Raw genomic sequence first — 24,709 nt, 5'->3', positions numbered from 1 at the left:
TCAATCATAGAATATCAGGGTTGGAAGGGACCTCAGGAGGTCATCTAGTCTAACCCCCTGCTCAAACCAGGACCAACCCCCCAACTATTTCCCCCCCCTGATCCCTAAATGGCCCCCTCAAGAATTGAACTCACAACCCTGGGTTTAGCAGGCCAATGCTCAAACCACGTGGACAATGGAACAGATTTCTTCTCTTGCAGTTAGAGCGACCCTTGTGGGTCAGGGTTGAAGGCCCTGAGAGCCTTGGTTGAGGGATGCAGGGGTAGTAGGCTGCCTTTACTTCACTGCTCATGCTTTGCTTGTTTCGAAGACTCACACTGACACCCCTGCAACCAGATACCTTCTACCAGCCTGAGTCACTGACTACATTTATTATAAAAGCCGAGTCTCCCCAGTTGGGTATTACTTCATGCGTGGCCAGGGATAGATTTAAACACACACTTTTGTGTGTGTGCGCGCATGTGCACACCTGATGAAAAGTTTATAAAACAAACTCCTGGAAATGGGGTCACTGGGGATATTCACTGGTTTTAATCCTGCTGGTGAATTTAGCTTCCTCAGTAGGTGGCGCTCTGTACCAGTTCATCTGCCTCCTTCTAGCATCGAGCTCACTCAAAGTAATACGTGCATTGACACTGGGCCCAGGCACTAGTCGCAGGTGACCTGCTCTGCTTGTATAAGATGCAGGATGACCCAGTAATAATTAGAGCCAAGCCCATGTCCCAAAGTTTTAACTTAAAACCAAATTGTCCTGAAGTTTTGGGGGCTCAGATTCAGAGTTTTGGTTTATGGCCCAGCTCTCCTGCAAACCCTTCTCTACTTTCCCTCCAGGGGCTCCTCTTCAGCCTGCAGCAACCCCTCTCCTCCTCAACTACCTAGGTTGTACCTTGAGTTCACTATGACCTAGTTCAACTACTCTGGCCTGGGAGAGAAAAGCAAATGAGGCCAATCGGTTGGTGCCCGGGCCCTGGGGAGAAGAGAAAGAGGCGCTCACTCCAGTTCACTGGGGCCCTGTAAAGGAGGATACCTGGACTGGATATTGGTTTGTGTTGAAGCGGCTTCCCTTGCTTAGTTTAGGCAGAAATGGACAAAACTGTCCCGATTTTTGGGCCCTTGTCCCTGAATCATGACCATCGTTGGATCAGTTAATGATGACAGGATGGGCTTGTCTCTAGTTCATCAGTACCACCCTTTAACTGGCCATCGGTCAGGACAGAGCTCAGTCTCTGCCTATGCAGAGACCACCCAGGGGTCTCCTGCACAATGGTACATAGCCCAGCCACTGAATTGCCCTTTCCCCACTAGGGTTGGCTTCCTTAGGAATTTGCCCTGGAGCATTAGATGGTGAATCAGGCCACTGAAAGAGAGGGAAGAGGTAGGGAGGGATTTCCAAGCCAGAAAAAATTCTTAAAAAACATCTTACAACCAAACTTTCAAGACCCAGAACTGAGCCTGCCACCACATCTCATAGGCTGAGCCAGAATAATGGAGACAGGGACTGACAAACCTAGTGGGACTCTTCTCTAGGCTGATCTTCAGCTGTGCCCTGCACAATGATTTGTGGGGTGCATACCTCCCTCCCCCCTTTTGCCTGCAGGAAAGCAGCTTTTGGAAAGTGGAATCCAGCTAAGCAAATAGGACTCCAAAGATATGGACCAATGAAGTTCTGACTTTCCTGCATCAAATACGTTGTTTGACTGCTTCAGTTGTGCTGCCCAGAAAAAAAAAAGCATACAGGCATGGGGCAGCCTCTTCAACTACTAAGCAGCAATCCTAGGGAATCTTTAAATGCATTGAATACACTCCAAGCCTGGTGTGCTGCTGTGAATTTATTGCAGTAACAAGCAATCAAGTGATACTGACAACCCCATGCTGTGTTTTGGAGAAATGGTCATTAAAAGTCTGGAGGAGAGTTAGAAAAACAATCATTAGAGCAAATTCTCCACTGGCATAAACTGGCACATCATTGGCATCAATGCTACTGCATCGGTTTACACCAGCAGAAAATTTAGCCTACAGCTTTATTAGGTGCTAAATTCAATTACACAAGCAGGAAAGCTGGATAGTTGGTTCATTCCAACTATACTCTCTGTATCTGCGCAGGTTATAAAGTAAAAACACGCTGGCCAATGAAACGCAAAGTAGAAATATTACATCATCGGAACCCCTCTCAGTGGCAGATCTGCCCTGTTACAGCAAGATACTGTTACACTGCAAATCTTAAAAGCTGCTTAAATCCTCATGGGTATCATAATGCATTACAGCAGAGAAGGGAAGAAAGGTGCATAGATCATTATGGCAGATGAGACCCCTTGGAGACTGGAGGCTGAATTTATAGGTCAGTTAATTCCAAAGTGATGACAATAAAAGTGACGTAATTCTTTCCTTCTCCCCCGCAACCCCAAATTATAAACAAAACTGCCGGCTGGCTAAGTGGCTGGACCAATGGACAAAGAATGGTTGCAAACAGATGCAAAAATAACATCTCTGGGCCCTTTGAAGACGCTGTGGGAGCTGCTAAATATGTAAATCTCTGTAAATTTCCAGTGCTCCGATTCTAATAGAGTTTTTGACCCCTCCACAGCTGCTAGATAGCAACAGGGAGAAAGGGACTGATTCAAAACACCCTGGTAAAATACAAACTGTCTCTGTACCATGGAAAGCAGGATGGCTTTAACCACCTTCCAACATGCCCTGTTCTGTTTATTTGTAATGGGGGTAGGTTGGTTATTTTTAGTGCTAGTTGCTGAACATTTTGTTTTCTACTGGTTGGGTGTGGGTTGGGTTGTATTTCTGTTTGGATTCTATCAAAAATACTAAAAGAGAAAAATGGTTTATGCTGGGGGTCACTTTGATTGAGACTTGGAAGTTAAACACATCCTGACCTCCTCCAGCTTTTCTTTAGGCACCTATGGAGCCAAGTTCTGCTCTCCATTACTCCTGTTTTACATTAGTGTTACACTATTGACTTTAATGGAGTCACTTCATTTTTACATCAACTAATTCCAAACAGGATCTGGCCCATGAGTTGTTGCTGATCTACTTGCAGGTACCTTCCTTTATGCTACCTTGTCTTGCCTCTAGGAGGGCAAAATCCTGATGACTTTACTCATGCAATAAATCTCACTGCAGCCTTGCTCCTTAAATTGTAAGCTCCTTAGGGCAGAATCCTTAAGTCTGATTCTGATTTCACAAATTTTACATCATTGTAACTCTATTGACATCATTCGAGTTACTCCAGGTTGACACCAGCGTCGAGAGCCACGTCTGGCCATTTGTCTGTGTGTTTTGTAAAGCATCTTGCAGACTGATGCTGCTGTATAAGTAGTTTTAGTCTGAAAACAACCCTCCTGCCCCTAAGTGCTACTAATTTCCTGATGCTTCTCTTTTCACAATCCAAGCCTGGTAACATGTTCATGGTTCTGCTTTCCTAGGACTGGACCAAATTCTGATCTCTCTCATGCTGGTTTTACAGCAGCATGACTGCCATGGCTTCAATAGTGTTATCTTTTCACGTAAGTCAGAGTAAACTTGGACTCCCTGTATTTCATTTTGTAAGTCACACTAGTCCATTTCTTGCTTTGCTGGGGATTGATAAACTATTCTACCTGTATTTGCCTACAGCCAAAACACAGCGATTGCCTGATGGCTAAAAGCTCTGCAAAGAACACTACTTTTCTTAAACCCACTGGGTCAAATGCAGCCCCAGTCTGTGATGCAGCTGCAGTCTGTGATTGCACCAAAAGCAATGAAGTTACATCCGCTTTCACCCTGGCTGAATTTAGCTCATTTAAGGGTGCGAAGCCTGTTTAAATAAATGTAAAGTGACTTCAAATGAATCTAGATCAGACCCTAATTGTATTACATATTGATGTATTATTTCATGTTTTCTAGCTATGCATCTAGTCATTGGCTCTATCTACCTGAGACATGCAAGCAGCACTGAGTATCTAGCAATCAGCTAAAATGCTTTATCCCCCTGCAGACAATCACGCCAGGAAAGAAAAGCCTCATAGGATGCTTTTGCTGGCATGTCACCTTAAAGCCTCTCACCTTTCTCTGTGACTCATCAGGGTTTATAAACTTCTTAAAATTTCATCACGTGCTCTATAAATAACAAATATATAAGCAAGAGCTTTGTAAGTCACAGCAGACTAAAAGCAGTAGGCAGGTCAAAATTCACTGCTGTCTGTTTTCTCCTCTCTCCACTGGCAGGAAGACTGCAAGACCAGACCACGCCATCCAGAAGAACAACTTTCGGAGTTCTTACAAGAAACCGTATTCCACACACACCTACAGGTAATTGTCTGCATTTCTATTGTAATACGTGGGGTACTGATTTTCTAGAGTGGAAAGCAGCCTTTAAAGAGGCCATCCTACTTTCCTATAATTGCACATGGTGCATTGTCTTGTAGAGCATGGAGCTTTGTTAAATTAAAATTTGCTTGCATAGACTTTGATTAGAATGTGGATCCCACCATACTCTCCCCCCCCCCCCCCCCCCCGCACACACACACTTTTAAAATCTGAGTGTGATGAGTCTTTGCAGTGAAAACTCCACATTTTAGATCTGGGAATAGACAGGGCTTTACTGGAAGAAGAATTTGTGACGGGTTGGATCACAGAAACCCCCTTGGGAGCTGCCACCCAATGTGCAAAGACTACCCCTGCTTCTGTTTTCCCTGCCAGCTCAGGATTCCAGCACCCTGTCTTGCTGAGCCAGACACTCCAGTCTGCTCTAACAAAGACTCAGGGTCTGGATCGCTTGTCCCAAAGCTGCAAGTTTACCTGAAAACCAGCTCACAGGAGTGTGCTTGTCTTTAGCACTCAGATGCCCAACTCCCAATGGGGTCTAAACCCAGATAAATCCGTTTTACCCTGCATAAAGTTTATGCAGGGCAAACTCATAAATTGTTCGCCCTCTATAACACTGATAGAGAGATATGCACAGTTGTTTGCTCCCCCAGGTATTAATACATACTCTGAGTAAATTACTAAATAAAAAGTGATTTTATTAAATACAGACAGTAGGATTTAAGTGGTTCAAAGTAGTAACAGACAGAACAAAGTCAGTCACAAGCAAAATAAAATAAAATGCGCAAATCTATGCCTAATCAAACTAAATACAGATAATCTCACCCTCAGAGATGCTTCAGTAAGTTTTTCTCAGACTGGACACCTTCCAGGCCTGGGCACAATTCTTTCCCCTGGTACAGCTTTTGTTCCAGCTTAGGTGTTATCTAGGGGATTCTCCATGATGGCTCCTCTCCCTCTCCGTTCTCTTCCACCCCTTTATTTATCTTTTGCATAAGGCGGGAACCCTTTGTCCCTCTGGGTTTCCACCCCCTCCCCTCACTGGAAAAGCACCAGGTTAAAGATGGATTCCAGTTCAGGTGACATGATCACATGTCACTGCAAGACTTCATTACTCACTTGCCAGCACACACATATACAGGGAGACTCACAGGTAAACAGCCATCTGCAGACAATGGGAGTCATCAAGATTCCAAACCATCATTAATGGCCCACACTTTACATAATTACAATAGGCCCTCAGAGTTACATTTTATATTTCTAGTTTTAGATACAAGAGTGGTACATTTCTACAAATAGGATGATCACACTCAGTAGCTTATGAGCTTTGTAATGATACCTTACAAGAGACCTTTTGCACAAAGCATATCCCATTTGCATTATAGTCACTTATTATCAATTTTTTTATAAAACTATCCCAGTTACATTATATTCACTTATTATCATGTTTTTATAAAACCATGTAGACTGCACAACGTCACACCCTCCTCCTGAACTTACTGCCAGAGACTTGGACACTGACCATGGCGGAGGCAGTATACCTAAAATTCGTTTTTGGGCTCCCCTACTGGGCAGACACTCCTGTGTCCCCCAAAAGGGAAAGAGACCCTGACCCAGCTGTAGGCTCACAGCTACCAGCTATGAGGGACCTTTCGCTGGCCAGCAAAATCCCCCCCCTTTCACTCAGGTTGGGTTTGCTTCCAGCTAGAGTCCTTGGGGTTTGTTCCCACCGCAGCAGTCACCAGGACCCCAACTTCCAGCTCCAGGATACATGTCTCTGTGCACCTCTTCCACTCCATTACAGCCAGGTCATGCTTCTGGGTCTTACTTGCTTTGTCTCTTAAGTCCAGGCTGGTGGGCAGCCTTTTCTTTTTCCAGGTCAGCCTTTTTCCAGGCAAATTGTACATCAATTTCCATTTGTTTTCCCTTGAGACCATCACTTGATGAGCTGGGATACCACAGAGAACACCCTCCTGCCATAACAGGCACCCCTCCCCTCCTGTCTTGCTAGGTTAGACACTCCAGTCAGCTTCAGCACAGACAGAGGTTGGGCCACACCCATCTGCAGTTCACTGAAACTGAGATGTACTCAGCTCAGGGGCTTCTTAGTTAACAGAGACATTTCCAGCGCCCATTGTTCAGTCTTTCTGGGCAATTTGCAACTTGTGTAGTTTTAGCTTCTTTTGATCTTCATTCTTACTTATTTTGCTTCCTTTTCTGTCCCTAATTTCCTTTCCCGAAATAAGCAAACAGAAAATACCAGTAACCACTTTGTCTGTTCTCCAGCCACCACACTTAAAACTCACTTAAAATCACTACCAGTATCTCAAAGCAATCAGCTGTGCACAGATCCTGCTCGACTACGCCACTGTGACGGGTTGGATCACAGAAACCCCCTTGGGAGCTGCCACCCAATGTGCAAAGACTACCCCTGCTTCTGTTTTCCCTGCCAGCTCAGGATTCCAGCACCCTGTCTTGCTGAGCCAGACACTCCAGTCTGCTCTAACAAAGACTCAGGGTCTGGATCGCTTGTCCCAAAGCTGCAAGTTTACCTGAAAACCAGCTCACAGGAGTGTGCTTGTCTTTAGCACTCAGATGCCCAACTCCCAATGGGGTCTAAACCCAGATAAATCCGTTTTACCCTGCATAAAGTTTATGCAGGGCAAACTCAAATTGTTCGCCCTCTATAACACTGATAGAGAGATATGCACAGTTGTTTGCTCCCCCAGGTATTAATACATACTCTGAGTAAATTACTAAATAAAAAGTGATTTTATTAAATACAGACAGTAGGATTTAAGTGGTTCAAAGTAGTAACAGACAGAACAAAGTAAGTCACAAGCAAAATAAAATAAAATGCGCAAATCTATGCCTAATCAAACTAAATACAGATAATCTCACCCTCAGAGATGCTTCAGTAAGTTTTTCTCAGACTGGACACCTTCCAGGCCTGGGCACAATTCTTTCCCCTGGTACAGCTTTTGTTCCAGCTTAGGTGTTATCTAGGGGATTCTCCATGATGGCTCCTCTCCCTCTCCGTTCTCTTCCACCCCTTTATATATCTTTTGCATAAGGCGGGAACCCTTTGTCCCTCTGGGTTTCCACCCCCTCCCCTCACTGGAAAAGCACCAGGTTAAAGATGGATTCCAGTTCAGGTGACATGATCACATGTCACTGCAAGACTTCATTACTCACTTGCCAGCACACACATATACAGGGAGACTCACAGGTAAACAGCCATCTGCAGACAATGGGAGTCATCAAGATTCCAAACCATCATTAATGGCCCACACTTTACATAATTACAATAGGCCCTCAGAGTTACATTTTATATTTCTAGTTTTAGATACAAGAGTGGTACATTTCTACAAATAGGATGATCACACTCAGTAGCTTATGAACTTTGTAATGATACCTTACAAGAGACCTTTTGCACAAAGCATATCCCATTTGCATTATAGTCACTTATTATCAATTTTTTTATAAAACTATCCCAGTTACATTATATTCACTTATTATCATGTTTTTATAAAACCATGTAGACTGCACAACGTCACAGAATTTTCAGACCTAAAATTGTGGTTTGCCATGCAAACAAACCCTCAAGGTTTCTAAAAGGTCTGAGCATTCAAACCCCAATCCAAATAGATGTACACAATAGAATAAAGAAAACATTGGCTTGAGTTGCCTGTCAGTGTGTATTATGAGCATGCTGGTTTATTTATGCATGGGCACATGCATCTCCATGTACTATATGAACGTTTAGATTCCTTCAGTACATGAATGTAAGTAAGAGATAATATTTACATGTTCAGCCTTGGGCAAGTCATGTCACTGCTGCATGCCTCAGTTTCCCCAAGTTTGAAATGGGATAATGATAGAGCTGGGTGGGAAATGGTTTCCCCATCCCATGAACATTTGAGATTGACAAATTTTCCCAGCCTGAATTTTAACAAAAAAGTCAAAATCTTGACAATTTTAGCAAACTGGAAGTCCTTAAAAAAATTGAAATGTTTCACTTTTTAAATTAAAAAATGGTCAAAACATTTTGAAATGATCAAAAGCCATTTACACTAATTAACTTACATTTCAAAACAAAAAATGTCATTTCAAACCAGAGAATGAAAAGGAAAGCAAAAAAAGGGCAGCCTTTTCTCAGTATCACTGACTTTTGTCCTAGACGGTCCCCAGTAGTGATCTTGGGCGGGCTTTCCAAAGCTGCCTGGCAGATTTAGATGCTGAATTCCCATTAATTTCTATTGAAAATTGAGTGTCCAAATCCCTTAGGTGGTTTTGAAAAATCCCACCCCTTGTCTATAAAAGTCTCCACCTCAGACATCCTAACATTAGCGATACTGTATGTGTCTTTATATGGTACAGTAAAATCTCAGAGTTACAAACTGACCGGTCAACCACACATCTCATTTGGAACTGGAAGTACACAATCAGGCAGCAACAGAGACCAACCCCCCCCCCCCCAAAAAAAAAAAACACCACACCCCCCAAACTAAAAACCACAGATACAGCACAGTACTGTGTTAAACGTAAATTACTAAAAAATAAAGGGAAAGTTAAAAAAAATTGACAAAGTAAGAAAACTGCTTCTGTTCTTGTTTCATTTAAATTAAGATGGTTAAAATCAGCATTTTTCTCCTGCATAGTAAAGTTTCAAAGCTGTATTAAATCAATGTTCAGTTGTAAACTTTTGAAAGAACAACCAGAACATTTTTTTCGGAGTTATGAACATTTCAGAGTTACGAACAACCTTTATTCCCTAGGGGTTCGTAACTCTGAGGTTCTACTGTACTGGGCAGAGAACTGCTGGAAAGATTTCTGATGGAGTGGTTCCTTGCATGAGCTGACCAATAATTGACAAATTAATTTATCATGACACAAATACTGAGAGATATTAACAGGGAGTGAATTCCCACATCCATAGTCCCTATGACTGCTGCAAAATTGGCCCAATACAATATTAATGATTCGTTGGGCCATATTTTGAAACCCTTACTCACGTTAAATAGTTCCTTGTTCTACAAAAAAATCCCACTGATGTCAATGGGACCACTCATGGAATAAGGTGTTACTTACTGTGAGTAAGGGGATGAGACTCTAGCTTTATATATTTACTTACATATTTTTCTAGGGCTTGATCTGGGGGTGCGCTGAGAACCTGCTCCAGGAGCTCAGCACCTCACAGGATGAAGCCATTGGTGTGTATATTTCAGTCTAAAGAAACTCTTATTGCATCCTCTGGGGTATATCTGATTGGACCATTAATCACCATAAATGGTTAATCCAATCAGTACAATTGACTCCATAAAATTCAATAGTAAATCTTACAAATACTATTAAAACCATAGACATTGTAACCTCTCCTAGTAGTTTGGCCATTGCTATATTTTACACTTAGTCTATGATCCAAAGGAACATGAAATATCCATTTCTAAAATTATCTTTGGAGTGAATTAAATTAGGACAAAGAGGCTCACAGTCCTTATTACACTCACATCTTGATGAACAGAAGTAACTTCTAAAGACATGTACAACAGAGGCATTAAATAATTAGCTGCATTTATACACAGAAAATAACTCTCACTGATAGAAATATACCTAGCTCATAGAACTGGAAGGGACCTTGAAAGGTCATCTAGTCCAGTCCCCTGCCTTCACTAGCAGGACCAAGTACTGTCCCCGACCAAAAAATAAATAAATAAATAAAAATAAAAAATAAAGTCACCCCCCCCCACAGATTCCTAAATGGCCCCCTCAAGGATTGAACTCACAAGCTGATCAGGACAATAATAAATAAAATGATAATCAGGTGAACATTGGAATAAAATGAGTGTTTAAATAAAACCTGATCGCACCTGGCTTAAACAAGCACAGTTAAAAGATCTGGGGTGCTTAGAGAAGACATTGTCTGTCTGTTCATAGCCTGGGTCAAGTGTTAAATGGTTGTGACTATTAGACAAAGGACAATGGCACACGAACATTTTTGCAGTTCTCTTACTATAAATTCAGAGGGTGAAATTCTGGCCTCATTGAAGTCCATGGGAGTTTTGCCATTGATTTCCAGAGAGCCTGGATTTCACCCTTTGTCCACAGCAGTCAGAGTGGTAAGGGTATCACTGCAGGCTTCCGCACAGCAATCTCCCGTCACGTGTAAAAAGACCTCCAGGATTTAAGAGAGTTAATGTCCTAATCGCTCTCTCATCGGATCTCTCCTCCAGTTCTTCTTTCGCTCTGCAAAGCACACTCACTGCACGCACACACACACACACACACACACACACACACACACACACACACACACACACACACACACACACGAATGTCACGTCGTCAGAGTTTGCTTCCAGAGCTCAGATGCTGGCATATTTGTGGAGAGACTGCATTAAACAACCACCACAGACACCCCAGGCCCCGCATAGTAAATATAGCAATTCACCGTAACTAGAGAAAATAGCAGCACTTGGCTAATAACACCATGCAGTCCTATTTTGGATGCACTGTGGCTGCTGGCAGCGCTTTTGTTTGTTTTGTTATTTCTGCAAATCCTATTAGCTTGTTGCCAGCCTATAATCGGCAGGGGAGGCCAGCACCTGTCGAACAATAATAGTCAGTGACCTGGTCTCATATTTATCACTAGAGTTGTAGCAATCCGTTATAATATTCAGCTGGCAAATAATTCAGAATGCACAGAAGTGCATTACACAGGGTCAGCTCTCAGGAAATATTACCTATGATCTCTGCCTGAGGGAGAAGTGATTTATCAGACATTTGCTCAAACTTCCTGCACACTTGTATCTAGTGTACAACGATCTGACAAATAGTTTTATTGATTTGGTTTGATATCTCTCTCTCTCACACACACACACACAAGTTTGGGGCTATTCCAAACTAGGGATTTGGTTGGGCTATATAGAGTACACCCTGCCTGATAAGTCAGGCAGAACTGGCTGTGTTTAGTCACTTGGGAGCTAGAGATAACCACAAGCTCTGAGTTCAGCAGCCTCATCAAAGAATTCCCTTTGTATTCACCACTGCCAAGGCCTGTCTCCTCTCTAGGAGGGACACTACAAGCCCATAAAAAGGGTTGGGGGCCAGTGGCAAAGTTCAAATCCGTGTCTGCAGCCAGCTCCCAACTTCCTCAGAGTTTGGATGGACTGAGTTTAGGGCCTCATCTCTGGAAGGGAACAGAAATCACTTTTAAATATATTCTCAAAATCTCCCTGTCTGAGTGGAGATTCACACTGCTGGGAGGTCCTACCACATCGTCACCTGGGGTCCTACGGCCAGCAGTGCTGTGCTTTTCTAATCTCCCGCCAGCTGGGCGCTCACTGCTCTGCTATTCCTTGCATAGCTCAGTCACACATGTAGCATTTGCTCTCTCACTGAAGCTGCCTTGTAAAACCATCCTAGGAATTTACTAGTCCAGGCCCGATATCTACATGATATCTACCTCCACTTATACCCACCAGTTAGATGCATTTCCTGCTGCACTCCTCCCTTCCCACCCCTTGGCATCTAAATTAGACTCTCAGGCAGGGAAACAAAGGTGAGGAGTAAAGACGTGTCTAAGGTTCACCTCAACCAGCTACATCAAAATACTACAACTTGTCCTCTCTACATTAGGATGTTGCACCATCTTAGCTAATGTGTGTTAACTCTCTGGTTGTAAACCACAGGTTCTTCCTAGTCTAGACACAGCCAGAGAAAGTACAGCAGAGTCGACGCTGGTGTAAGTTATCTGCTGAAGGGGCTAGAAATAGATGTACATCACAACAGCTTAGGCTCATCCCTGAATTTGGCCCAGATTGTCTACTGTGTATACGCTAGAGAACCTCAGCAATCTCTGGAGAGAGAAATCTGTGTAGATAGATAAACCGATCTGTAAAGCTGAGCAAACTCCGAGGAGCTTTGGAGAGAATCCAGGAAGCCACAGGAACCATTGGCTGGAGATTTTTCGTCTGTTGCTAACCCACAGTGCATTCCAGTGGCAGGCCCTGTAGCCGCTGCTGTATAATTACAGACAGTGCTACACAGCATCTGCAGATAAATTCCAGCATTTCTCCCAAAGTCTGAGCAACAGCTGAAGCTTCCCATCAGCCATTTATCTCTGGCAACTGAGAGCCACAGACCTAATGCCAGCATCTCAACCTGCCCTCACTAATGGAGTCACTTGTGGACTCCGCTTGCCCCTGACAATCTACCCAGGGAACCTGCTAACACAGACACTGTACAGGCCAGATGCTGGAAAAGTTACAGTCACCTCTAGCCTGGGGGGATTCAAAAGACAGCCTGTACCGGTGCATACTGTTCCCTTCCCAGTGTATTCTCTGCCCATTCACATGACATTTGCCCACGCCTTTATATGCACTCCATCTGCAGCTCATTTGTACCATAGGAAATGCATTTCCTCCATCTTAACTAATCCAGACTGGAGCACACAGGAGGCTGGGGGCAGTCTGGAAGCAGGTGGGCAAACCTGCCCCACAAAAGGGCACTCAGCAGCACTGCCCAGGAGAGGGCAGAGATCAGAATGTGTGTGCCTGAGAAGAGAGAAGGCAATGCCAGCCCTATACTTCCAGGAAGAGGCAGTTGCTTGGGGGTGGCTCTTCTCATCCAGGCATGGACACTCCAGATAGGCAATTTTTCTGCCAGTAGCTGCTGAAGCTAAGAAAGCTGCTTGCAGGAGCTCTGTCCTGCTAAGGGGTTTTTCTGATAGGCTGAAGGGGGTTCCTTCTTTCAGCGACACCCTCTCCAAAGTTCACCCTCAAGTTCTCTCCCAGACCAAGTGCCTCCAGAGTTCATTCACATTGTGGGTCACTCCCCACCCCCCTCGCCCCCTGCCTTGACCCCACTTCCTCCTCTTCTCAAAGGGGAAAAAGCATTGGGCTCTGAGCCCCTCCACTCAGCTCGTTAATTACACGATTACCATAAGAGCTTCCCAGAAAGCAGAAGATTGGCTTGACAGCATTAAGGGCCCAATCCTGCAAGCTGCTCAGGGTCTCCTGCGAGGGGTTGAACTCCAACGCAAGCCAGAGAGTTGTGGGTGCTCAACACTCAGCAGGAGAGACTCAGCGCCAGGCAGGATCAGGCCCTAAGCGTGCTTTGTTGAGTCACCAGATCCAGCTTTTTGGTGACCTTAGAGCCACTTTCCCTCCCCCCGCTCACGTCAGCGCATAACCCCGCCCGTCTCACCACTTAACCCCGCTGGCTGGGCCCCAGGCTGTAAAAGCCCTTTCTCATCCCTCCGCTCTGTCATTAGCGCTCAGCGCCTCAGCAGCCAGGTGGCTGGCTTTTGTTCCTACGCTTCAGCTGCCTGGCAGGTGGGAGTTGTTTTTGTGACCTGTCCCATGCCAGAGCCCCATTGCCGTGAGCGCAGGCCCCGCATTTGCATTGTGGCGGCGATTATGTCTGAGAACCCGAGCGCGTTTGCGCTGACAGGCTGGGTGGCCGTGCAGGCTCATGCAGGGCACGGCGTGCATATATAGCGAGGGAGGCAGGCTGCCTAATCCAGTATGTGCTTGGCAGGTATTTTTGGCCGGTTGGCTGATCCCGCTGGAGCATATTTACTGAAATAGTGACTCGCTGACGACACCGGTGGCCAAACGGAGGAGAAGTTTACGGAGGACACCAGAAATAACGGAGGATGTCCGTGATCAGCGCCTTGCCTTTCCTGAAGCCCATTCACCTGAGGCCTCCGCGGAGCTCGCCCGGACGCCAACGCCGCCACACGCTTCCCGCCAGCGAGTTCCGGTGCCTCACTCCCGAGGATGCAATCAGCGTATTTGAGATTGAGAGAGAAGGTAAGAGCCCTCCTTCCCCACTAGCTATCTGCCTCAGTCCTGCTCAGCCAAAGAAACCACAGTACTGCCCCAGGCCTTAATTCAGAAATACACCTGGCGCTGGCGTGCAAGTGGAAATGTCCCTCCTTCTGCAGGGGACCAGGGCTTAGCACCGCAGGCAGGAACAGCGGAGAGTCGTTATAGCATCTGTCTTAGAAGCTGGGGCCCAAAGTGCTTTACAGAGCTAACCAAGTAGCAATGGAGACACAAATGGAAAGAGAGAATGAGTGACCCGTTTACCTCTCCCCCAGCGTCTTTAGTGTCAGATCTGTTACAAGCCCCAGTCAGTCAATCTGTTTGCGAGGGTATTTGAAAACTCACCTTCCCCCGATAAAGCCAGCCAGCACTCCCCCGTCTTCCCACAAGGACAGGGAGAATCAGAGGTGGAGGCAGCTTTAGGTGTGCTGGAAGCCAGGTGTTATAGGGTGGAACCCACTTAAGGGCTGTTCCTGGTCCCAGTGGAGTCAATAGCAAAATTCCTAGACTCCACAGAGCCACACTGAAGTCACGTTTATTCACATACCAGCACCACTGTGCAGAGAGGCTCCCTGCAGCAAGGAAAGCAGCATGCGCCTTGGGGTACATTAGAAAGCACTTGGCCCTCTTATCCTGCCCTAGGAAGGGCTTTTCACCATAGCAGGGTCAGTAGGGCCAGATTCCACTGGGAACAAATAACCCTTTTCCTCCAAGTGGGGTGTTCTCTCCTTGCTGTGCGCTTCCGACACTGAACACTGAAGCCAGCTGGGATACAAACAGATTAGTCAGAATCAATTTTTCAGTCTTCGAACCCGAGAGTTACAGATCAAGTGCTCATTGGAGCCAAGAGCATTTGTAGCTAGCCTAGTTCTTCTCATGAGATTTCTCTGGGTCTGCAAGACCTGCAAACCATGGACCCCATCACCACTCGGGTCTGGGCTGAGTTTGGCCCTTTGTTCCCTCTTGCGATAAATTTCAAAGGAAAGCCAGCAAACCTGCTAGAGAAGGGGGAGTAATTTCCATGCAACAGTCAGCAATGGCCAACGGCAAGAGACATCCTGGCATAAGCCTGTAATGTTCCAATGAGAACTTGCCACCTGCCGTGTAGAAGGGAGGGGTTTCTACTAGTGACGACAAGACCAGATTCTCCATCGTGTCATTTACACCCGTGCAAAGGGAGAACAAAGTGGATGTAAATACTTCCATGCTGATCTCCTTTGCACAGGTGTAAATGCCTGCACGAGATACAGGACAACAGAGAACCAGGCCTGGAAATCAAAGCTGGGAGGAGCCCAGAGCAGAGGGAGATAACTACCATAGCTCTTACCAGAAGGCAATATATACTTCCCGCATTCTCAAACCCTAAACACAAAGGCTCAGAGCCACAGATACTGACGTACCTAAACTCAAGACTTAGGCACCTAAATCCCAGTTTTGGCTTCCCTGTGATGCACAAAACTCCCTAAATTCACTCAGGGCCTATGTTTTCAGAGCAAAAGTTCCCTAGGCACCTGTTTCTGCCTCTAAGCATGTGCACTGCTGTGTTCCTCCAGGCATGTCCTGCCTAAGCCCCAGAGCAATTCATGAATCAAGGGAGGACAGGCATTCGGCACCCAATCCAGTAGGCGTGCTCAGAGGCTGCCTCCCAGATCTGGTCCCATTCAAAATCCAGCTGGAAGAGGTAATGGTGATCATACTGACCACCGTATAACTGGACTGCAGAATCATTCTCTCAGTCTTGGGCCAGAGAGAGACAATGATTCTGTAGCCCAGTGGTTAGAGCGCTCCCGAGAGGTAGGGACCTCCAGCTGTTTGGTATTGGGCGAGGCAGGTGCCCCGTTGCTGTTCGGGGATCACCAGCAGAGATAGGCACCTACCTCAGGGCTGCAGAGCACCTATGTCCAAGAGGAGTGGGGCTTAGCGCACACTTCTCTCATCGGAATCGCCCATTGACTACGTTAGGCAGCTCCGCTCTGAGCATGCTGGCTTTGTGGATCCCAGTCTAGGGCGCCTGGCTCTCCCTGTTCATTATATAGGGAATCTCGGTGCCTAACTCGGCTTTGTGGATTGCCAGGTGTGCCTCTGATTTTCGATGCACCTAAAAGTTAGGTGCTGGGAGGGTCAGTGTTGCAACCTCTAAGTCCCTTTGTATATCCCACCCAAACTGCTTTTACCTCTAACCAGCTTTCCCTTTTATTGATCATTTCCCAAGCTGTAGAGATAATCATAACATTTCAAGACCAGTGTTTTCCAAATCAATTAGCAGGAACTTTGAAACTATATAAATATCTGTGGCTGGTTTTAAATTGCGTGCTAAATGCTGTAGGAGTGACTCAGAAAACCCGCAGGGAGAGCACAGTGAACTAGCGAGCCTTAAAGCAATGTCCCAGATCAGAGATGTACTGATCAGAGAACAGAGCAGGCACAGCTTCCTAGAACAGTTCTCCGGCTTGGGAGAGCCGAGGGCTTTGCTTTCTCAAGTGTGAAGTGCCCATCTTCTAAAAGGAAGTAACTTACAGAAGATGTATGGGTGAGAAGGGGAATCCCAGTCCTTTCTGGCTTCTCCTGGAAGGAGAGATTGACTTGAGCCACAAAGTTCAGATCTGGATTCAAACTTCCCCAAAGTTCATGAGCACCTGGATCCAGGACTTTGGTTCACACCCCTCATGTTTGTTAAGCTCCAATTCCCAGCCCATCATCAATTAGTCTGAGGTTCTCCCAGCCTAGGGGAGGAGAGGCTGTTCCCTCTTGACATTGCCTTGTTTTTATTCTTCTCTAGCATTTATCTCCGTTTCGGGCGACTGCCCCCTTCACCTGGATGAGATCCGCCACTTTCTGAACCTGTGCCCTGAGCTGTCGCTTGGCTGGTTTGAAGAAGGCCGACTGGTGGCTTTCATTATAGGATCCCTTTGGGACCAAGAAAAACTCAGCCAGGTAAGAACCAGCTCCTGTTACTGCATCTTGTCTCCATTTCCTTTCCATGCTAGGGATGAAGAGGACGACGACAGAGCTTTGAGACAAGAGGGTGAAGTCCAATGCGCATAGGCATGACTGTAGTTATTGGGGGTTACTCCAAGGGAGCATGTGACCCGGGTGCTGAGCTGAGCACCCAAGTGCAGGGAAGGAGGGCAGGGGCTGCTCCAGGTACCTAATTAGTTCAGTTTGTAAGACACCCTTTTTATATTTATTTCAAAGGGGCGGGGGAGACTCCCTTCTCCAATGCCCTCCAGCTTTGCAGCCACGGTTCAGCCCCATCTGCCAAGAGGGCTTTTCCATTTCAGAGACATCCACAACTCTTGGGGCAACAGGGCTTTGGCTAAGTGCCAGAGTAAGGCAGGCTCTGTATTGCTCCCTGCATATGCAAATCCCCTCTTCTCTGTTCTAAGGGGCTGCCACCTTACAGACTAGAAACGGAGAGGTAAAAAATTCCCCCTCGGCACCTTTCATTCACAACGTGGCTACTATTGAAAGCCCAAACTCAACCCACTGTTAACTCCATCAGACTATTAACTGCAATACAAACAGGGCCATTCTCCTAGGGACAAATATACTTCCTGCTGATTCAGCCTCTCTTCTGCAAAGCACTTTACAAGCTAATCGATTTCTACAAGCATCCTGGAGTGAGTTCACTCCTGGAGAGAGCTCTCTTGCAGTATTAATTGCTACAGGACAAAAATAAGTAGAACAGAGTTATTGCTTTGGTATTAAAATGTGTTTAATATTAAAAAAAAAAAACCTCTTTACAATTACAAGTAATTAAAAGGGAAAGGGTTCTGTAAGCCTTTGCAGGGGAAGGAGCACCCTCTAATCAGTTAGAGCAGGAAACTAGGTGGCTGGACTCCTGGGGCGTATGCCTGGCTCTGTCACGGCCTCTCTGGCACCCTGGGCAAGTCACGTAGGACCTGATTTTCAGGAAGGGCTGAGCAACCACAGCTCCAATTATAGTCATTTGGAGATGGAGATTGGGGGGTGGGGACTGGGAGCTCAACACTGAACAATCAGGCCCTAACTGCTTCGTGCCTCAGTTTCCCCCTCTGTGAAATGGGGATGACTTCATCTATTCAGGGGTGTCATGAGCCTTTGGGTACTGTCTGCAAAGCACTTTGTACTTGGACAACACCTCCAGTAGATCAGGGGAGAGCCGCAGCTGGTGTGCATCTGCCTACTCCCATGGAAGCTGCTCATTCACACCAGCTGAGGATCTGGCCCATTACATCTGCAGCCCAGTCAAATGAGCGCTCTCGACACAGAATGAGAGGGCACTGCGGCAGTGGGCGAACCGCCAGCTGACACGCTTTCCTGTCTCCCCTCCCCCGGCAGGACGCACTGACTCTGCACAAGCCCGGTGGCACCACCGTGCACATCCACGCGCTGGCCGTGCACCGCACCTTCCGCCAGCAGGGCAAGGGCTCCATCCTGATGTGGCGCTACCTGCAGTACCTCCGCTGCCTGCCCTACGTGCGGCGGGCCATGCTGATGTGCGAGGACTTCCTCATCCCCTTCTACCGGAAGTGCGGCTTCAAGGTGCGGGGCCCCTGCGAGGTCACCGTGGGCTCGCTGGCGTTTGTCGAGATGCAGTACCCCGTGCGCGGCCACGCCTTCATGCGCAGAAACAGCGGCTGCTGAGATGGCGCCTTCCCCCAGCTTCGACGCTTCTCAGGCAATGTTAGGGGTGGGCAGCCACATACAGGGAGACAGAGCTGCTGCTCTCCTTACAAGCAGCATCCATGCTCACTGCTTACTTTTGTGCCTGCCTGGTATTCCAGCTGGCTGCCTTTTAACTAGTAGCTCCAGGCCCAGCCCACTTGCCTCTTAACTGGTCCTAGCGCTGACCCAGCCATCGAGCTTACAGATACGGAGCGAAAGGCAGCAGAACCACAGTAAGCACCCTTGCCTCTTCGGTCCAGAGCTCAACAGGCAGGCTCCATAAGGCTACAGCTGTTGAGTTTGACCTCCCCAGGACAGGGGTACATCAATTCTGGCTAGCGCAAGCCTTCCCTTTAGCCCCTGGCTTTAAAAGCAGCAGTGGGAGTAATAAAGCTCTGAGAGCATGTTATGCAATTATAGAGGGGGGGAAAAACATTGCTTGAGAAGCAGCACCACATGGATCAGTTCATTGATTCCCTGTTTTTGTTTTCTTTATCAAATGCTCCAAGGCCAATAACATGTGGCAGACACCTCTTGGGGTCTCTGCTGGGAAAAGCCGTCCGCGCCTTCTCATGCTAGTTGCTCACTGCCATGTTCTGCTGTGATGCATTAAATGGAATCCGTGCTCGTATGTTCTGTACATATGTGAGATACATTCAGCTACGCTAGGCTCCAGCAAGTCCCCTTCCTCCCTCGCCCTCCTGCTGTTATAGGTTGACAACCAACAGACGTGTGAGAAATCCCATAATAATGTAGGCTCAGTGATGGCTACCCCTGCTCCGACAGACTAGGGCACCAACTTCCAACCCAATATAGGAGATACTGTCCCCAAACCACAGCACGCTCAAGGCCTAAGGGAGAGCAAAATATAACATGGGACTGAACGCTCTCTAAAGAGCCCAGCCAGGAGGCTACACCACTGGATAGACATTCCCATCAACTCCCACCCCCAAATGGCTATTAAGGGGTAGCTTTTTCAACAGACCCTTTAAGATATATTTGTGGTCCTTATCTAGTGAAATCCAAAGCACTGCTAGAATGGCTCCAGAGAATCACAGATGAAAGTCGTTCCCATCAGATTGATCAGATAATCACACAGGGTTTTGCAAAATCCAAACGTGGCAACACCACTTGGTTTATTCCTTCAGAACAAGAGGGTACATCAGCCCGCACTCCCTCCCTCATCCCACGGACCAGTTCTGTGTATAGACCAGAGCTACTAGCTCATGCCATCCTAGTTCACTGGAAATATGAAAGCCCCTGGGAACACCCTGTGCTGTTTGTCAGTTCTTTTGTTCATCAGCAAATAAAGGGTTTATTTGTTGTGTTTTCCAATGGGGTTCTTGTGTGCGTGTTTTTTCCTGGAACACAATTCAACAGCCGGTAACAGCGGTAGACAAAGGGAAGGGTGCAGAGTTTGGTCTGCACACTTGAGAAGTTACATCAAAAAGCCAGTGGGCCACAAAGCATCTTCCCCCGGCCGTTTTAGCTAAGTCTAAAAGCTAAGGGAAGGTTGGAAGTATCCAGCCTGAGGCACAAGGGAACATTTAATGCTAAGAGGGAGTGTGAAAGGGAGAGAGGTAATCCCCCCTTCCCCCACCCCCTTGCTGCAGGGATACTGCAGGATGACAGCCCTTCACTCTGGAGTCTGCTGCCGTCCCTTGTTTGGCCCTCTGAAGCAGCCTAGGAGGCGGTCGTTGAGGAGAGAATTGTGCCACCATTCCTTTCCATAGGGCTTCTGAAGCCCTATCTGCTTTCCAAAGATATCCAGCCTGTCTCCCCTTCCTAGCCTCCCCTTGCAAGAAAAGCAAAGTCAGTTTCGCCTGCCTGGACTTTGGTTTAAAAATCTGTTCTGAATGAAATCAATCCTTTCCCAACAAGCATCCTAGGAATTTACAGCAGAAGGGAGGGGAGAGCTGTTTTGTGCAGGACGGAGGAAATGCAGCCCTTTCTGGAACATCCCTTGTAAGGAAGGACAGATCAGAGCGCTCTCATATGTCCGGGCTGCTGGCAGCATACCACAACTACAGTAACACTTCACATGCAGGATGCCGGTGGCTCCCAGCATACCTGGCTCTCCCACACCAGGGCCAGGCCTGCCCGCTCCATTCTCACCCTTGGGGCAGTTTGAATTTAAATCAGGAAGGACATTATTTCCATCCACCCCACTCCTGCTCCACGGCTGCAGCCCCTCCCACCAGACCCTGCTCACTGTCTGGAGTTAACCCACCCTCTGTCCTTAGCAGGGAAACTGCGCCCAGGTCTATGCTAGAAAACGTTGCTGTTATCGTAATGTCGGGTAGAGACCAGCCAAAGCCCTAGCGTGGTGTTTTTCTAGACCAGTCAAAGCCCTAGTGTGGACAGAGTCCTTTCGCCAGGATATTTTGTTTGGGGACCTGGTATCAGCTATACTGGCAAAAGCATGTGTTGCCAGTGTAAGCAGTGTCGACACTAGGAGAGTTGGTTGGTAAGCTACACGGGCAAATCTTTCCTAGTGTCAACTAGGCCTGTGTTAAGGGGCAGCTCTGCTCCTGCCGCTCAGCCTGTTACCGCATGAAGGCACTTGTTTAAAATCCCATAACAGGACCTTTGGCCAAGAAGCAAGCACAGAGCCTGTATGTGGACTTGCACCAGCATGGAATTCAGACAGGACCTAAGCCGGGCTCTCTGTGCAGTACAAAAATTGGCCAACTGCTTGATCCCAATAGTACAGGGGACAGCTTCCACTGTAGGAGAAGACTGCTCCCGTGAAGGGTGCTGCAGAAGCATCAAGGACTGCTAGTGGCAGTCAAAGCAGGCAGCATTTAAAGCCTTCATGTGAGAAAGGGGAGATGGCAGCAGCAGGAAAAAGCAGTTGGCACTAGTCAGTGATGGGCAGTGCAGCTCCATTTATCACCACACGAGGCAGACTTGAGTTCTGGGACTGTAAACGCCCCCGAAGAGAGTCCAGGAACGACACAAACCACGTGAAAGTCTCATAGGGCTTGTCACTGGAATGCCCTTGATTGTCTCCAAGCGCCAGGATTCAGTAGCTTAGTAAGTTTCACAGACAGCAAAACCTTGTTGAATCTGCAGTAAGAGACCGTTGCAGATGACCAAGTCAGTGAGAAAACCCACAACTAGAGAAATAAATGATAGTCACCTTTGAGTGCCACGTGCCATTAAATGGGGTCTGATGTAGCACCAATGAAGAGACTCCAGCAAGCTTTGGGTTGGGATACAGCATTAGCCATATATAAAGTGCACGGAAGGCTGGTCTAGCACACTAGAGAGGAAGGAGGGTCCAGTGGTTAGAGCACTAGCCTATGATCTTTGAAGACTTGAGTTGAGTTCCTTGCACCACAGATTTCCTGAGAGACCTTGTGCAACTGACTCTGTGCCTCAGTTCCCCCACCTGTGAAATGGGGATAATCCCATGACCCTACCTCCCAGGCACGTTAGAGTGAGAGGTGCTCAGCTGCTAAGTACCATCGAGAGGAATTACGCAAGTCGTAATGAGACCACATTGTTCTCTCTTCACTGGGCAGTGGTATGAGGGCACCTGCCCAGTGAGAATGACTGCATTTGGGAGAAGAGCTAAGGAAGCAGTGGTGGGTTCTGCTACAGGGTAACTGACCCAAGACCCTTCAAGGGCCACAAATTAAGACGACAGCCAGGTTAATTAAGAAGAGTTAGACAATTTGTATTTCACCATCATTGAATTTATGCTTCGGCTTTAGAGTCAACCCTGGTTCTGTTTATTCCACCCTCCCTCCCCCCAACTGGTCACAAAACAAGTGTCACTACCCCCACCTAGTGTCCTCCATCCAGCAGCAGCGACTGATCCCGGAAAACGGGCTTTGTGCGCTTCTCATTAAATACAGACACATTTATTAAAGGAAAGACAGTACTTAAAAGCATCAGTGATGACAGGGTAGAGCTCCAGGTTTTGGATAAAATAGCATGGGGGGGGGGGAAGAAGAGTGGGACTGGAGGCAGTATGGAAAAAACAAAACAAAAAACCCCCCACACTGTACGTAGCCACCCACCCAGCCCAAGTGCGCTGGGAACACCATGTGGCCCGGCACCAGCACAATTCATGTTTGCTAACCCAGGGAGAGGTTTCCAGATGCACAAGTGTGATGGGAGAAGCTGTTTGATCGTTGTGAAATGTAGGAGCTAAAGGGGCCCATCTCCTTGCTTCGTTTACAGAGACGGCTGATCATAAGCCAGACAAGCCTTCAGGGTGCTTAGAGCAATAGGTACGGACCCCACATGCTGCCATGGCTCAGACGAGCAACGCCAGGCATTCATTATTCAAACTAACTGACATCCCTGCCTAGCCAGAGAGGAAGTACAGCATGGGCAGCAGCAGGGCAAGCTTCCTCTATTGTTGACCCAACCCCAGCCCACATCTGTGCAGGAGATGGCAGTTTGGGCTCCACCCATTATTCAAGCCTTCGCCTCACTGCTGAGCAGGTGCACGTGATGTGGATACATATCCACAGGGCTGCGAGCCAGCAGCACATGACACGCAACGTACTGAACAGCCGCCAGAAGGTAAACATGGTCCGTCGCAGGCTGTATCAGAACTAGGGACCCCAAGGTGAATGCCTCTGTCTTTCCATTATTAACATGCGCTTAAAGCTTCCCAAGTCTGTGTTAAAGGAGGCACTTTCCACTTCTGTTCATGGATGGAATCATTTTAATTTATTGAGGACTTAAAAAGAACTTGTATTTGCTTCTTTAAAAGAAGGTCTCAGCCAGTAATGCAGCAGTGTAACTTCAGAAGCCCAGTTCTATGTGGTCCGAATACCATGCTTAAGAACTTAATTGTTATTTCTCTCTATCATGAGATCCAAAGTCTCCTAGTTACAAGATAATTAAACTTTAAGTTAACAAGTAACCCAAAGAGTCGAATGGCCTAGTTAATATACAGGAACATAGCATGGAACCATATAGGATAGTATCTGGCATGCTTTTACTAACTGGATAGTTATTGTACTTGGGCCCTAGAAGAGAAGGAAAAAACTAAGATTTGGTATTTCTCTGGGTGCTTTTTCTTTTCCAAGATCAGGATTTGGACACTGAAGGGACAGCCGACAGTTCCTTTCACCCAAAATCTACCCCTCCACCCCCTTGTGGGTTAAAAGAAAGAGGTAATACTGTGGCAAAAGTGGAGAATCACCCTCTGACAGTCATGTCATATGAGAGGAGAATTCAGAAACCCCAAGAGTCTGAAGCAAGGTGGGGCTGTAACAGTTGCTAACTAATCCATGCCCCCCCTTCTTGTGCCTTCCTCAGCAAACGCATGCACACTGACCCAGAACTGTCAGCAGCATGTTACTCTGTTAGTTCATCTTTAGGACAGTTTCCTGGTCGCCCTAGCTAGGAACACACTGATTCCGGTAGCAAGCCAGATGGAGGCAAGTCCAGCTTCAATGCAGTCTGCTCCTCTGTGCTTACAAAGGAAAACTCCAGCCTCAAAAATCCTATTCCTTGCATGTAATCCCCAAGCATCAATGGTTTTAAAAAGGGGGCCTTTACTACTTTAAAGAGCAAACAGAAAAAGGTTGGGATACTTTGATGATGAAGATTGGGACTGAAAAAATAAGTGTCGCTGAGGGCCCAATTCCACCACCCCTCCTTGGGCTGAAGTGGTACCTTAAATATGCAAACAGACTGATTGCTACAGAGCCGTTTTCACAGCAAAGCACTGCTCAACTTGAGTAAGTGGGCAGAATTAGCCCTTATGCGCCACATTGGAAATCGGACTCTGCATCAGCCTGAGCAGTGTCATTAAAAAACGGTCAGTTTCCTCTGAGCCAGGCACCAGCATTCAGACTGCAGCCGCTAGAATGACAGGTATTCTCAATGACCACTTGAGGACTCTTACCAGTGAGCACTTGGTTCAGGCGCTATGGCTGATCACTGGTGTT

The 24,709-nt window shown here is 46.9% G+C and overlaps 1 protein-coding gene across 1 annotated transcript; it reads left to right on the top strand.

Annotated features, from left to right (window-relative positions):
* Positions 1-13,972: 13,972 nt before the first annotated feature.
* AANAT (aralkylamine N-acetyltransferase) lies at positions 13,973-18,770 on the top strand. Its single transcript, XM_065416179.1, has 3 exons — positions 13,973-14,129; positions 16,924-17,078; positions 18,465-18,770. The coding sequence occupies exons 1-3, from the start codon at positions 13,973-13,975 to the stop codon at positions 18,768-18,770; spliced, it is 618 nt and encodes a 205-aa protein (XP_065272251.1).
* Positions 18,771-24,709: the final 5,939 nt, after the last annotated feature.

Source organism: Emys orbicularis, chromosome 13 (assembly GCF_028017835.1).
Source record: "Emys orbicularis isolate rEmyOrb1 chromosome 13, rEmyOrb1.hap1, whole genome shotgun sequence".
NCBI lineage: Eukaryota > Metazoa > Chordata > Testudines > Emydidae > Emys > Emys orbicularis.
The sequence above is the reverse complement of the archived record's forward strand: the minus strand, read 5'-3'. Positions and strand labels throughout refer to the sequence as shown.